This window comes from Numenius arquata, chromosome 17, assembly GCF_964106895.1.
Source record: "Numenius arquata chromosome 17, bNumArq3.hap1.1, whole genome shotgun sequence".
Taxonomy (NCBI): domain Eukaryota; kingdom Metazoa; phylum Chordata; class Aves; order Charadriiformes; family Scolopacidae; genus Numenius; species Numenius arquata.
This window is the reverse complement of record NC_133592.1, coordinates 12,066,292-12,082,481: the sequence shown is the minus strand read 5'-3', so window position 1 is coordinate 12,082,481 and position 16,190 is coordinate 12,066,292. Positions and strand designations below refer to the sequence as shown.

At 53.7% G+C, this 16,190-nt stretch overlaps 1 protein-coding gene across 1 annotated transcript; it reads left to right on the top strand.

Annotated features, from left to right (window-relative positions):
- The first annotated feature begins 2,027 nt into the window (after window positions 1-2,027).
- On the top strand, window positions 2,028-2,444 carry PIRT (phosphoinositide interacting regulator of transient receptor potential channels). The gene has a single exon (XM_074160333.1). It carries the CDS (start codon window positions 2,046-2,048, stop codon window positions 2,442-2,444), a length of 399 nt encoding a protein of 132 aa, XP_074016434.1. The 5' UTR covers window positions 2,028-2,045.
- Window positions 2,445-16,190: the final 13,746 nt, after the last annotated feature.

Genomic DNA, 16,190 nt, shown 5'->3' with positions numbered 1-16,190 from the left:
TGGGTTGGAAGGGACCTTAAAGATTATCTTGTCCCCCTGGGCAGGGACACCTCCCATCAGACCAGGTTGCTCCAAGCCCCCTCCAACCTGGCCTTGAACCCCTCCAGGGATGCGGCAGCCACAGCTTCTCTGGGCAACCTGGGCCAGGCTCTCACCACCCTCACAGCAAAGAATCTCAATCTCCCCTCTTTCAGTTTAAAACCATTATCCCTCGTCCTATGGCTCCCCTCCCTGATCAAGAGTCCCTCCCCATCTCTCCTGGAGCCCCTTTAGGGACTGGAAGGGGCTCTGAGGTCTCCCTGGAGCCTTCTCTTCTCCAGGCTGAACCCCCCCAACTCTCTCAGCCTGTCCTCACAGCAGAGGGGCTCCAGCTCTCACAGCATCTCCGTGGCCTCCTCTGGCCCCATTCCAACACCTGGCAGAGGACAGTCAGTCCCAGCCTTCCTGACACCACTGAGCCCCTGGGAGAAAACCTGGCAGCTCAGGCAGCAGTTTGTTTTGCCAAAAAAAAACCCATCTGATTCCTGGCTGCAAAGCATCCATCTCCCCAGTCTTGCCTTCCTCAGCCCTGGTACTTGTATGGGTTCATCTCTGCTGGGCTTCCCAGCAGCAGCTCAGAGCATGCACCAGGAGCACTCCTGGATCCAGCCTCCTGCCCTCGTCTCCTCAGCAGAGCCCTGAGGAAATAGCGGTTAACGTAATGCTCGGCCCTTCCCATTTACCATAATGGTTTCTCCGCGCTAAAGGCACTTTGTTTCTGGGAAAATGTATTTCCTCCTTGAGTTGGTGAAAAAATAATGCCTCAAAAAGCCACACGGATGACCCAGCTGTCATAAGGCAGAGCATCTTGGTGTGCTCCTGCTACCAAGATCAAGAGCCCTCCCGCAGCACCTGCCCCAGCTGACAGCTGGAGAAATATCAGAGAATCACAGAATGGTTTGGATTGGAAGGGACCTTAAAGATCATCTGCATCCAACCCCCCTGCCCTGGGCAGGGACACCTCCCACCACACCAGGCTGCTCCAAGTTCCGTCCAACCTGGCCTTGAACCCCTCCAGGGATGGGGCAGCCACAGCTTCTCTGGGCAACCTGGGCCAGGCTCTCACCACCCTCACAGCAAAGAATTTCTTCTTAATATCTTATCTAAATCTCCCCTCTTTCAGTTTAAAACCATTCCCCCTCATCCTATGGCTCCCCTCCCTGATCAAGAGTCCCTCCCCATCTCTCCTGGAGCCCCTTTAGGGACTGGAAGGGGCTCTAAGGTCTTCCTGGAGCCTTATCTCCTCAGGCCTGTTTTCTGTGTGACAAGAATTTCCCTGTCTCCCACCTGTGCATTTCAATAGGAAATGAGAAGCTCCTGTGCTGTGGCTACTGTAAGGCTGACATTTCCAGGCTGAGTGTGGCGGTGAGGATCACCCAGCCCTGGGGGCTGAAGGAAGAACTCAGCCCATGGGAGGGGGCTTTCTGCTCTCCTGATGAGCAGTCCTACCATGGCAGAGCTGTGCCTCAGTTTCCCCACCTGTAAGAGGGAGACGTGATCATGCCACAGGGTGCTGAGGCGTAATTTGGGATCTGGGAAGGAAAGTGGGTCTGGGGATACAGAGTTCTTCCCCACAGGCAGCACCACCAGCCCTGCTTGCAGGACCATGATACTGCCATGAAAGCAGCCAAGAGCCCTGGGAGGCTCAGGGTACTGAATACCGATGGACATCTAGTCATCCCACCCCTGAATCCCTGTGGGAGCTGGAAGTTGGTGAGCTGGAAGGTCTCAGGACAGGCACAGGGACTGTGGGAGTCCCAGTGTCCATTGTTGGGCAGTGGGACTCCATAGGCACCCTCAGTCCAGCCGGCAGGAGCCTCTTGCCTATTCCTACATTTCATTGCTCTCATAGCTGTGACGTTCTTCTCCCTGCAGTTACCCATCTTCATTTGACATGGCACTGATTAATGACCAAATGGGAAGCACCCAATCCATCCTCCATCACTAGCCCTGCTCTGCTCTTTCTCTTTTGTCCATCTCAGGTCTCCTCCGCAGATCCCGTCACCATGGAAATTCCCCCCAAGAGCCCTGATGGGAGTGAGAAGTCTCCTCCATCCAAGGAGCTGCTGACCAGTAACACGGCCAGCACTCTCTGCATCAGCTCCCGGAGCGAGTCCGTCTGGACCAGCGCATCCAGAAGCAAGTGGGACATATACCACAAGCCTGTCATTGTTGTGTCTGTCGGAGCAGCCGTCTTCCTCTTCGGGATAGTCATCACCAGCCTGTCTTGCATCCAAACCAAGAACAAAAATGTTTACAAAATGTGTGGCCCGGCTTTCCTGTCCTTGGGACTGATGCTCCTTGTTTGTGGCCTTGTCTGGATCCCCATCATCCGGAAGAAGCAGAAGCAGAGACAGAAGTCACAGTTTCTGCAGACCCTCAGGTCCTTCTTCTTTAACCGCTGAGGGCAGCCCAGGACCTTCCCGGGAGGCTCCCCTCCCCTCTACCTGCCTGTGTTGGTCAGCCATAAAAACACACATGTTCTTGTACTCTCCTAGAGGATTTCATCCCAGTAAGTCTCTTCCCTACAGGTGAAACACACTGTACCTGTCTCCAACATGAAAATGAACTCTGTACTTCATCCAAGTAATCCCAGAAAAAAAGAGCAAGATTTTGCAGCTGAGGCAGGTCTGAGCTCTCTGCATCACCCTCCTGTCCAATGAGCAACCCAACGTCACACACTGGGAAAAGCAAAGCTCCCAAGTAGCCTGACTTCCACCCAGTAGGTTCTGCAAGATACATCAGCAGAGAGGAGCCAACTGACTACAGAGCGTGAGCAAAGCCAGGTGTGAACATTGCTGACTGCAAACCGCAGCTCAGAGGCAGAAACCGGGAGGCCAGAGATGGTTCAGCAGAGTCAGCGGAGTGGAAAAGCAGGACAACGTACTTCCAGACTGTTTTGTATCAGAGGAGGCCACCAGAACAGGCAACACACATCACCAAAGCTCAGGAGGACCAGATGTGATGCCCACGGTCAGGACATTCCTGTCACTGGGCAATTACGATGGCTGTCTGAGACATGGCTGCGCACTGGAGCTCGCTCCTTGCTCAGGTGGAGCATTCCCAAGCTTTATTTATTGCTCAAAAGGGTCAAGGCAAGGAGCAGCATCACAAGCAGCATTTTTTTTGCTCCCCCTGGCAGAGGGCGTTTAAGAAGGACTGTTCCTCCAGAGGCAAAGGTGTTTTTCAGCATCTCTGCATCTGCACTGATGTCTGCCAGAGACACCCATAAGCCAAAACCATCAGCCTATTCACGTGACCAGAACTGGACCACAGGCAAGTGAGACAGGTTTGATATCTCCACCACTCTGTATTTCTGCCCTTAATAAATGCGTGCCCTGAGGCAATTCACCAAGAAAGAAACGGCACCTTTCTGCATGGTTTTTGCCTTAATTTTATATTTTCAGTAGGCCTGATTTACTTTAAAAGACAAATTCCAAACACAAATTCCCAGTCTGAAGAACTGGTCTCATTCTGGACAGCAAGATTTAGGTTGATATAAATATGCCCATAATGGCGAGCTTCTAATTTTGGGTTCAGGAACCGATGAGAGTCCAATTTTTCAGGGGTGCTGGTCCAGACTGGATCCCACAGCAGCCCTTCATCAGCCCGGTGTGACTCCCCAGCAGAGCAAGCGCTGGCCCAGAGACCCCGACACCCGCTGCGGGGCAAGGATGTAGCTGGTGCTGCTCAGAAGCAGAAGAGGAACATGGAAGAAGAGACCCCACCAAGCTCCTCTTCGTAGCCTGCCCCTCTGTGGGGAAGCCGAGGCAGCCCCATTGCTCTTCCAAATGCCGTGGGAGGAAGAGAGGCTGGCGGGGGGTGCGCTGAGAGAATCTGCAACGTGTTCACTCTTGGGTTTCAAACAGACAGGGAGTGATAACCCCCATCAGCTGCTGATGGGAGGAAGGTCATACAAGCCCTCAGGTTTCTCTAACCCAGTATCCCATGTCTCACAATGGCTCCCAGGGGAAGCTGGAGAGAAGCACAAGGAATGGGGAATGAAGACAATAATTCTCCTGGTTTACGCACACCTCCCAGTCACAGCAGCTCAGAGCCAAGCCAGAGGTTGCTCCAGACCGCTGTTCAATGGCCACTGATAAAGCCAACATGCCCAGCTCCTCCTGTTTTACCCACTTTTTCAAATCAGTTTGCACTTTCTTTGTGCAAAGAATCACTTTGCACAGTGTGTATCACTTTTCTTTGTGATATTTGTTATGCAATATCCTGGAGCCGCAAAATTCCTTCAAGCCCTCTAATTTGCCAGACCCACTGGAAGCTCTGCAGAGCATCAGGAGACCCAGCGAGAGCAGAGGGGAGCAGATCCTGCTGCCCCAGGCTGGCAGGCGCCCAGCAGGTCAGCTAGAAGGGAGCATTCGCCAAAGTGAAGGATGGTGAAGCTGTAGACATGGGAACTGTGCTCGGGGCCAAGAGCTGATTCCCTGTGGGAAGAAAATATTTAAGGTCCTCTGGGTCATCTCTGGCTGAACTCCCTTTTATCTGAAATCGGTCCCATATCAGCATTTTTACCTGCAAATATGGTCCAATGTGCTCATGGCCCAAAGCCTTCAAGTGGAAGCATTTGTGCTACCACGGTCTGGCTAATGTGATTAACCAGGGGGCTCGGGCTGACCGTGCCACCGCTGCCAGGCTCCCACCAGTACGTGACCAGGGCTGGCCAGTGCCATGCGCCTGGACATCCCCTCCACCAGTGCTGGGAGAGCTTGAGGAGGTGGCTCCCAGCCGGGCAGCTGGCACAGCTGGATTACGAGCCACGCACTTTCCTTTGTCCCAGGCTCAGCCTGGCCCAGAGTTTTATTTATTTCCTGAGTTTTATTTCTTGGGTGGCACAGATGTTTGCCCCTGGCCAGCTGCTGCCAGGCTTGTGAATGGAGTGTACAAGGCGTATGATCTGGCACCGGACCCAGTAAAGCTCCCTTTGTTCCTCGGCCATTCGTGGTGCCACACAAGGCTTTGCTTGTTTTTGCAGTCCTGACTTGGCACCGGGCACCAGTCTGTATTGATTTAGCGGCTGTGGGCAGCGGACACTCACCTAAAACTCCTGCTGCAGTCAGAAGAGCAGACAAACGTCAGGACTCATGAGGGGGAAATCACGAAGCGATCTGAAGAGCATCACCAGATCCCAGCTGTCTCCAGCCTGCAGGTCTGGTCACAGTCTGGAGGAGGCACCTGGCAACGGTCCCTGCTGGAAACAGCTCTGTTGTGGCAAGAGAGGGCTCACTGTCCAAAGGGATGTGACAGGAGGACTCAATGCATAAAACAGCTCAGAGAGAGGGAGCAGGGTCCTGCTCTCCATGTCTCATGACCAAGAAAAATGAGACAGTCAGCGAAATGTTAATACGATAAGAAGCCACCGAGACCAAGAATCTAATGGGATGCCAGACTGGTGACTTATAACAAGAGTATTAGGTTTAATTAAAGCAAAAACTTCCAAATGGGCTTTAATCTTGCCGCTCTGGTCTCACAAGTGTTGTTTTGTGCCTGCTGGTAGAGAGGAGAAGTCTTTGGGTTGGATGATGGTGTGGCATCCAGGGGCCACCGCAGAGGGAACTCACTCAGGACGTCAGGAGGAGGAAGAGTGGGGCTGGAGCTGCAGGCTTGTTTGGGTGCTGGCCATATGCCCTGGCTGAGGGTCTCAGGTCTGACGATACGCTCAGTGTACACCTCTGTTGAGGTGTGAGGAGCACATGGGTGGCACCGGAAAGTGCCTGGCAGGAGGATGGAGCCTGCCTGGGGGAGGGTAAAGGCAATAGCCCAGGGATCAGCAAAGCTCACCGAGAGGAGGAGGGGGAATTCCCTCCTGGAAGTGGGGACTCCCACCTGGAGTACTGCATCCAGCTTTGGAGTCTTCAGTCCAAGAAGGACATGGACCTGTTGGAGCAATCCAGAGGAGGCCACAAAATGCTCCAAGGGCTGGAGCCCCTCTGCTGTGAGGACAGGCTGAGAGAGTTGGGGGGATTCAGCCTGGAGAAGAGAAGGCTCCGGGGAGACCTTATAATGGCCTTACAGTATCTGAAGTGGGCTACAGGAGAGATGGGGAAGGACAAGGGCATGTAGGGGTAATGGTTTTAAACTGAAAGAGGGGAGATTGAGATGAGATCTGGGGAAGAAATTCTTTGCTATGAGGGTGGTGAGACCCTGGCCCAGGTTGCCCAGAGAAGCTGTGGCTGCCCCATCCCTGGAGGGGTTCAAGGCCAGGTTGGATGGGGCTTTGAGCAACCTGGTTTAGTGGGAGGTGTCCCTGCCCAGGGCAGGGGGTGGCACTGGATGATCCTTAAGGTCCTTTCCAACCCAAACCATTCTATGATTCTATGATTATCAGGTAGATCTTACCATTCACCACCCAGATCTATAGGGCTACAGTGAGGTAAAGGGAGAGGAATGTTAACTGAAGAGGGAAACTGAAGGGAAAGCTGGATCAAACCAAAGAAACCTATGTTTTAAGAAAATATTGTGTTATCCAGCAAATATAATTATGTCCAGCTCTTACTAAAGCAAGCTTAGATGTGATCTGCCAGCTTCCCCTGTTCTATAAAAAGAACAGGAAATCCATTACAAAATTCATTATCTCTGCAGAGCAGTTCAAAGAGGAAATGTCTCTCCCGCATCTCAAAGGTCAGACCCCCCCCAGCAAACCCGCCGAGCAGGCTCTGCCGCCGGATGACGCCCTGCTACAGGCGCCTGCAACACCTTCTCCATTCCTGGGCTTTAAAACAAAAGTTAAACCTCCCCAAAGACACTGCACACACACTCCCATCACACACCTTCCTCTGAGGACATTAAATCGTGGTTTATCCCACTTCGCCTTGGCTGGATTCACCCCTGCTTTAATCTGAGAGTTCCTGAAGCTGCTGCTGGGAATTGCACTAACACCGCCCCCCCCCCCCCCCCCTTCTGGGGCATAAATGATTTAACTGTGGAAGGAAGCAGGTGACCACCGGTGTCTGTAAGTGCAGGGGGGTTAGAACTCGATGATCTTTAAGGTCCCTTCCAACCCAACCCATTCTATGATTTTATATATTCCCCTGAGCACTCCCACCACCCCTTCCTGGAAATACCACAACGGGCTTGGGGGGCCGATACCCCGAGTCTCCGCTGGGCTGTCAGCTTCTAGACTGTGTCTGGGTATTATCCAGACACCCCGAAATGCTGCTGGTGCTTCCTTGCACCCTAAGGAGCAGATGGCATCCCACCGGGATGAACCACAATCGCTCGTCCTTTCCTCAATGCCAGCAGCAGCCCTTCCCTGTCCTTAATGAGCACTAATGAGAGTAATAACTTTCAGAGGACTCTCATAGCATCACAGAATGGTTTGGGTTGGAAGGGACCTTAAAGATCATCTAGTTCCAAGCCCCTGCCGTGGGGAGGGACCCCACTCTCAATGCTAGCAGCAAGTTTGAAACCCTACCAAAAATAAAAAAAAAAAAAACCCAGAACCAAAAAAACCCCTATCCTTCCTATTTTCCCACGCTGTGTCAGGCACACGAAGCTGTGGAACCAGCTCGGACTCGCAGTGTGGCATCGCTGCGAAGGGCACGGGAAAGCTGGGGAGGCCGGTGTGAGCAAACATGCCCCAGCTTTGCCCCTGCCCCTTGCCCAGGGACGGGAGGGGATGCTGAACCGGGGCTTTCACCCAAGCGACAGCATCAGGGACGCTAAATCTGGTTATTTCTCACTCAGACTCGGTGCTGCTGTGACCTGGGTGAGTCCAGGGGAGGAAATGCCTGCAGCCGAGCCGTCGCTCCGAGCTGCCTGGGCACGTGTGTGCAGCCCCAGGGCTGGGAGTTCCCTGCCAGAGCTGGGTGTAGCACCAACAAAAGTAGTTGTGTTTTTTCTTCTTCTTTTTTTTTCCTCAACCAGAATATCAAGTTGCAATAAAAGTCAACACCAAAAAGGAAACTGTTTACTTCCAGTGACCCAGGGTGTTTAAAGCTCTGCTCCTCGGCACGCAGCAGTGTCGGGGATGGGAAAACTCCTGTTCCCGATGTTACAGGGTTTGTGGATCCAGCCCACCATGAACACCGAAGGTTCAGGGGCTTCAGAGACATTGATCTCCTTCCCAGCCTCTCCTGTCAGCATCCCTGGGAAGGAAAATACATGAATCCAGCCTGCTCCCAAGCTGTCTGGTGCAGCCTGGTTTCAACCCAGCCCGAACCCCCAGCCCGAACCCCCAGCCCTGCGGTAAACCCCTGAACTGCTGGGGTGAAGGAGGCTCCCAGGTCACCATCGAGAAGCTGCTGAATATGTCCCTCCGGCCCCAGTTTTCTTGGTTTTGAGAGCAGGTAGGGCTCTGTTAGGGATTATAAAACTTTCCATCCCTTTCCATGCTGGAGCACCCTGGGGGGACGGGAGAAGAGGCTGGGGGGGCAAGGCTGGAGTGGGGGCTCAGGTCCCCATCCGTGGGTTGGGGTGGGACACAGTCTGAAACCGCCCTGGCAAGGGCAGCCGGGGCAACCACACTCTGGGTGACCCGTGTCGATGCTGGGGTGTTGTACCAGGGGGTGATGCGCTGGTGCGTCCCTCCTGGTGATGGCTGGGAAGGAGCAGAGCCCTGGAGAGAGTCTGTGGGGGGAGATGCCTTCTGCCGCTTTGCCCTGACAAGCCTTGGTACCTGACATCCCTCTGCAGCTCAAACATGGGCCACCAGTGCCTGTACCTCCCATGGCGCCCTCAGAAGGGACCTCTCCATGATACTGCACTGTCAACCAGAACCTCCTGGGCAGCTCTCATAGATAGCTATGTGTGTGTTAGGTTTTATAACTTTTTATACTTGACCAGTCCCATTTGCAGTGCTTCTCCTTCCCCAGGTTCGGGGCCTGGGAAGACTTGTTCTGACCAGCAGATTCAGCTGTCATCCTCCAAGCACACACGTGTGATGAAGGACTGGAATTGTTGGGGGGTAATATTAAACTATTTTCTGATGAAAACCTGAGGTACTGCTTGGAGAGGCCTTCTCAGGGTATGGAGCTGTTGGAGCGGGGCCAGAGGAGGCCATGGAGATGCTGGGAGGGCTGGAGCCCCTCTGCTGTGAGGACAGGCTGAGAGAGTTGGGGGGGTTCAGCCTGGAGAAGAGAAGGCTCCAGGGAGACCTTAGAGCCCCTTCCAGTCCCTGAAGGGGGTCCAGGAGAGATGGGGAGGGACTCTTGATCAGGGAGGGGAGCCATAGGACGAGGGGGAAGGGTTTTAAACTGAAAGAGGGGAGATTGAGATGAGATCTCAGCAAGAAATTCTTTGCTGTGAGGGTGGTGAGAGCCTGGCCCAGGTTGCCCAGAGAAGCTGTGGCTGCCCCATCCCTGGAGGGGTTCAAGGGCAGGTTGGAGGGGGCTTTGAGCAACCTGGTGTGGTGGGAGGTGTCCCTGCCCAGGGCAGGGGGTGGGACTGGATGGTCTTTAAGGTCCCTTCCAACCTGAACCATTTTATGGTTCTATGATTCTGTGATTCAATCAGTGTGAGTGGCTATGGGTTGGCAGAGGTGGAGCAGCAGCATAGTCTGTTAAGAGCTGTCAGGGGAAGCTGTGTCCTTCATCTGTCATCCATCTATCTATCTATCTATCTATCCATCCACGTACCTCCCTACCTACCTATCGACATACCTCCCCACACAGACAAAAGTGGATTTTAATCCCTGAAGAGTTAAGGCAGCCTGATGCTGGTGGGTGCTGTGTGGTTGCAGCCCGTGCCAGCCCCGGAGGCACGTACTGCAGCTCCCTGCAGCATCGCCCACCGCTGGGACATGGTTCTTCCTCTCCCTGTGGATGGAGAGCAGTTTGGCTCATGCCAGAGGAGGGAAAGGGACTTTTCCCTCCCCTGCTCTTCCCTTTTCACCTCCTGCAGATAATCTGCCTGCATCCTCCAAGGGCCTGCAAAGCCCTTGGAGGAGGTCTCAGCCAGGCTTGGCTCCTGCCCAGCCTGCTGCCTGTGTCTTCTCTTCGTGGAAGGAATTATTTCATTGGAAAGTTCTTTCATGTCCTTTGTCCTGGCAAAGTATTAGGCTGAGCACAGGTATGGGAAGGACAAACTGTTTGCAGAGCTGAAAGTAGCTCAGAAAGTCCCTGCTGGACGCAGGCAGCAAAAACGGTGGTTCAAGCCCCCAAGACTGTCCCTGGACAAGGTGCAAAACAAGGAGGAAGGGAGGGAGATGGGATCTGGGATGGGATCCACCCATGGTTACACGCTGGAAGCATTAAGCTGGGAGATTTTAAGAAAGGTGCCGCTCTGAAGTATGTCCTGCCCGATTTGGGACCCAGGAGGGGCCAAAGGACTCAGAAGGGCATCCCACATGTCTGTGTATGCATGTCCCCACGGGTTGGCTGGTATTTTGGGGACAGGATCTCCAGGGAAAGCACCTGGTAGGAAGCTCTCCACGGTTGTGGGCTCTTGATATGTGGCTGACATCAAGAGCGACCAACAGCCCCAGAGCTGATGCTGGCACGTGGCGGGGGTCGCAGGCTGGGCTCCCTGCATGCTTTTACCGACTCCAAGGGCAGCAGGAGCCATAAATCCCGGGTGGTGCATAATTGATGGCTTCCTCCGCTCTGCTGGGAAGATCAGTGATTACTGCCGAGCCGGGCGCTGTGGGTGAACGAGAAGCAGGTCACCAGGCTTGCCCTGTGAAAGGCACTGGGTGTGCTACGGCAAGGCTCCGTGGCATCTCAGCCTGAGGGACCAAGGCATTGGACCAGTGATGGGCCCTCATGGTTCCCAGTTTAAGTCTTACGAGCAAAGTAGAGGGGGAGAATCACCTCTCTCGCCCTGCTGGCCACCCTTCTTTTGATGCAGCCCAGGATGCTGGATTCCCCCGGCACCGTGGTCTGGGTGGGCTCACTCCCCCTGGACAGGGATGTGAAGGTCCCTGCAAAGTGCGGGAGTCTGTTTCAGCAGCGGGAACGTGTGCTAACCCGCCACGTGCTGGGATGCTGTGAATTGTTGTCCTCTTTGGGATGCTTTCCAGGGAATCAGCATCACCAGCCAGGGCTCAGCAAGGAAGGAGCGCTGGGGGAAGGAGCCTTTCCTAAATCAGTGTTACTCCTGTCCAGCCACGCCTGGGCTCCTTTCCCAGACATGAAGAGGCACAATCACTCAGTGTCTATCAATGTCTTTCAGGTAATGGCGGGGGAAGGGTGAGCTGTTTTTACCATTCCTCCCCAGGGAGGTGTTCTGAGAGTTCAATATAAACTGCTCTGAGCTTTCATTCTGTCAAGGAAGCTCTTCCTACACCCAGAGATGGGAGGAGAGCACTTGGAGAGCAGCTTTGCTCCTGCAGCCATGAGTCCCACAGCTGAGACCCAACGCCAAATGCTTTGATCCTGCATGGAGCTGCTGGCCCTTGAAGGAAACCAGTCCCCCTGAGCCACAGAAGGGAGTTTGCACCCCCCTGGCAAAGCTGAGCTCATTTGCAGCCCCTGCATTTTCAGCAGCTTGAGACATTCACCACCATGGACACAGCCAGCCCTGAGCCGTAGACCTGTGGCTGGAGATCAGCCACGCATGAACCGTCCCTGGGCTGCTTGGTCAAGCATCCCTGTGCTGCCTATCCATTTTCTCCTCATCCTCAGGCAGATACTTCATAAAAGCTCAGCCCGTGCTACAGGGAGTTACCTGGGTTTCACTACAGGAGAAACTTTTTGAAGGCTCCTTCTTGGGTTTGTCTCCACATGTTGCAGTTAAATAAATATTGACTGACTGCCGCTGGCCAAAGATTTTGTCAGACCACTTCCATTCGTGCTGCTCCCAACTAATATGTAACTCGGGGAAGCAACGTTCATTGTTCCCTGTGAAGAACTGGTTCGCTCTTGCCACATACTTCTGCAAACCTGTTCTGGGCCGGCTCCAGGAACAAGTGTTTTCTGCTAACATCATCTTTCCAGCTACAGCAGAACCGGGCCAGAAAAAGGCAGAAGAGGTAGGAAGATTTTTCTGCTCTCTGTTAAGTATCTTTGGAGCAAAATGCAACTGCTTGTAGTTTTCTGAGCCATTCATTAAAGGTGAATGAACTTCTGGAAACCTTTGGGTTCCTTTCATACCCAGGGAGCATCTTTGTTTAGTGTGTCGCCTTTCCTTTTGTGCTGTCATGGGCAAATCACTGCTCTCACACACTTCTTGGCAGGGCTCAGCATCACCGAAATGCATCCAGATGAAAACCCTGCCTCCTACAGAGCAAATCCAAGCTGGGCTGCTGATACCCTCCTGAAGGGCAGTACAGGATGACCCTTGCAACATCTGGCTTATGAAAGCCAGAGGCTGCAGAGGAAGGAAGCCTGAAGGAAGACTTGTCTGCAGTGGTAAACACTGCCTCAGTCCCAGAACTCTCCTGGAGGAACACCAGAGGAATGGGACAGGCCATCCCACCACACAGTGTCTCCTCTAGAGGGACAGGAGTGGACACAGCTATTCCACCACCTGGAGTGGGGTCAGAGATTCCCAGGTTCTGCGTTGCAACAACCTCCACAAGTTTCCTTGCTGTCTTTTTCATTCCTGGGCTGCCCCAGGCATGAGATGCAGGCCAGGAGAAGACTTCCTCATCTGATCTGGCAAGATCAAGGTGGCACAAGGGTTTTGCAGTGTGGGGCTAAACAGGTCTGGATTGACCTGAGGTCCTTGCATCAGACCCATCTTCCTTCAAAGTGTTTGCCTTTGGAGGGTGTTATAGGTCTGAGGGGGGCTCCTGGGGTGATATCCACTCTGCCCCAGGTGGCTAATGTCTGTCAGGATCAGAGACAGGCTAGAAAGGACAGAAAAGTCTGAAGGCATCTTCCGGAGCTCTCCCACTACAATAAAAAGTGACTGTCTAATCACCTGGAAGAACTCCCTGAAATTCAGTGAACGGAAGACAAAGACTCAGAAAAAAACCCAAAAGAGACATGAACTGGATACAGCTGTGGGAGAAAGACGGGACACAGAAAAGGTCCCTCCCTTCAGAGGGTGACAGGGCTCAGGCTCATCAGAAAACTGGCCAGAGCAGCTCCATCATCATCAACGGTAAACCTCAGGTGGGTTCATAAAAATGCAGCTGAATTGGGGAGCAAAGAGCTGCAAATCTCCTTCTCCATCGTCTGTCCAGCTCCACAATCAGCTCAGTCCACTGAAAGAAGACTAAAGGAAGAGGTATCCACCCAAGGGGCTGCCCAACAGCAAGCCAGGCATTGGGCACAGCTCTGAGCCTCGTGTCACCTGCGGCAGGGCAGGGGTAAGGGAAAGCCACCAGTGTGCAAGCAAGCCCAGCTTGAACCCTGTTCAGGGGCTGGGGAAGCTCTGGCCCCTGAACCCTGGGTGACTCCCCAGGAGGCTGCAGGTGCTGAGAAGACCACTATGAACTGAAGGCTCCCTTAGGAGCAAGAGATTTTTTTTTGGCTGAGCACCCATGAAGCCAGATTTTAGAGCATGTTTCCTGCAAACAAGATGATTGGGTCCTGGTGGCACTTCCCACCAGCCCTCTGGTAATTAATCCAGGGCTGATCCCGAGCTGGCAAAAAACAGATTCTCCCCAAGGCTCCAGAGGGTGATAATGCACAAAGAAGAGATTAGTTATTTATTTGCGTATTTAAAAAGCCTTCATTGTTCAGATGAAGGGGGAAAAAACATCTCCTGGAAGAGGCAGACCCTCACCATCGGGAGAGAACAGCACGCACTGGAACAGAGGTTTGCACAGCACCGTGTGTTTGCAAGCGACGGGATGGACAAGGTTAGGAGAGAGGACCACGGGGCTGTTCCGGGCAGCCTCCTCTGCCCTGTGCTTGTTTGTGAGACGCGCTCTGAGGGTGGCAGGTGGGAGCATGGTGACTTTTAGCACCTGGGATTCCCTGGGCAGCAGAGGAAACTCTCAGGCAAGGTAGGTCATGTCCCCCATTCCCTCCAGCCATCACCTCACTCATGGCAGAGCGGTGGTGGGTCTGCCCAGGTGGCAGACGGGCTCTGGGTGCCCTGGGTTTGGCAAGGAGATTGAGGAGGACACTCCTGGCATGACCCATGGCACCCACTGGAGCCAAGGCCGTCTCCAGCAGGTGCTTCCATCGGGGCACTGCTCCCGTCCCTGACGCTGACCTTGTCCCCAAAGGTCCTGTCTCAAGCTTTGGCATCCTCTGCATGGCCAAGAGAAGGGGCAGGCAGCTGCCAGCCCACAGGCCATGCAGCGCTCCTGTCTTGGGATGGCTTTCCCGGAGCCAAGGGCTCCCTGGATGCTCCACCTCCTCCAGGCTTTCTCTGTTTGCCAAGCACACACAGACCAGAGAGGCAGGAGAGGAAAGATGTGCCCGGTGCCACACAGCAACCTGGGAGCAGAAGGCGACAGTCCTGGCTCCTACAAAGCAGGAGATACTGGCTGCTCAGAGACGAGCCCGGTGCTCTGGGAAGTTTTGCCTTTTTTTGGTGATTCATCACTGACTTGCTTTGTTCCCGTTTGGGGAATGGGCGGTGGCACAGGTTGCCTGATTTGTGGCTTTCCAGCAAAGCGTGCTTTTTGGGGGTGTTGCAAGGGTGATGTATTTTTGATACTCTGGAGAAATTCCCATGCCTCAGTTTACCTATAAAGTGAGGAAGGGAGCAATGCAATGTTTCCAGGCTGTCACTGGGATGCCAGAGCCGGTGTCCTGCAGACTTTGCTGGGATCCTTGCAAGGCAGATGCTGCCCAAAAGTGACATAAGATGCCCCCCAGTTCTCAAATCGAAGGAGTGTAGCCCTTCTGTGGGGTGGGTCAGGACCAGACTTGCACCTTTTAGGGAGGCTGGATGTGATGTGCCTACACCCAGGCTGGTCACAGGTTATCCTGGTGGCAGGTCCCTTCCCTGGGGAGCTCACACAGGCTGTGCAGAGAAACACACCCCTGGGATCCACTCCAGGAGAGGCAGGGGCAGGGCCCATGGCAGGGCCATGAAATGGTTAAAGCAGTATCGTGTGCTCCCTCCCAATTGTTCTGCAAGGTGTGTTGTGACATTTGTACTTCCTCCTGGCAGGCAGCGAGCAGAGGCGGCCAGGGAGAGACTGCGGGATGCTGCTGGCCACTCTGCCCCTGCCCTGAGGGTCTCTGCTGGGGGGCTCCACCATGGCCTTCCTCAAGCTCATCGGCCGCTGTGCTTTGATACTCCTCCTGGCTGTGCTGTGCGATGTGGTCGGGCTGATCATCCTTCTCCTGGGAATTTTTGCTCCGCTAAGCTCCTGGGACTTCTTCGTTTACTTGGGAGCTCTGATAATCGCCTTCAGCCTCGTCTTCTGGGTCTTCTGGTACACATTCAACATCGAGGTCCCAGTCAGGGAGCTAGGTTTTAACTAACCCGCAGCTCCAGCAAAGCCAAAATGGAAACTTGCAGTTGGAGGAGGAATGTCACATGCCAGGAAGCTCCAAAGCATTATCCAGTTGGTGAAGAGCATCCAAAAAGACCAAAGGGATGGGCCTGCTGGCCCCCACAGCATCTACCAGACAGATGGACCTTCAGGGGAAAGGTACCTACAGCTCAGCATGCACAGGGATGCTTTGCAAGTGTTGGGGAATGTGGAGGTCTTGGCAGAGCAGCCAGACCTTCCTGATGGTGACAGCCACTCTTCAGCAGTAACATTAGACTTTAAAATGCTCTCAAATGGATTAATGATGGACAGGAACTTGGTTTTGATGAGATTGGCCTGTCTGAATGAACCTGGGGAGGGGGATTTTGGTGGAAATTGGAGGTAGCTAGCGCCTGGGGTTTATTTCCTCAGTTCTTCCCATCAGATGATGCTGCTCTCTCGTGACAGCTTTTGGTAGCAGAGGGACAGGGAGTGCGAGCCACCTCTCCACGATACAGCCTGGGCAGATAGAGGAAGTCAATAAGAGTAATTCAGATCCAGGCTGTCGCGTAGCTCCAAAACCTCTGTGTAAATGGCGTGTGAGTGAGCAACCCTGACTGCTCGTTGGCGTGCCCCCATCACACCGGTGTGCGCTACTGGGCTGCCCAGGTTGGGAAGGTTTTGCCAGCGGGGAACGTGTTTCCAGCAAAGTAATGGGGAAGAGTGAAAAATAAGCGAAGGTTGTGTCACCAAGGCACCGGTATGATGCCCTGTGCACAGCCTGGTGACAAATGCTGAATACACAAAAATGAGGTACAAAGTGCCATGTTTGAATACTAGCTTTGCGATTATGCTCTCTTAATCTCAGGCTGGT

Bases quoted from the DNA above. Each gene is read 5' to 3' on its own strand.
- PIRT (XM_074160333.1), top strand. From the start codon at position 2,046: ATGGAAATTCCCCCCAAGAGCCCTGATGGGAGTGAGAAGTCTCCTCCA.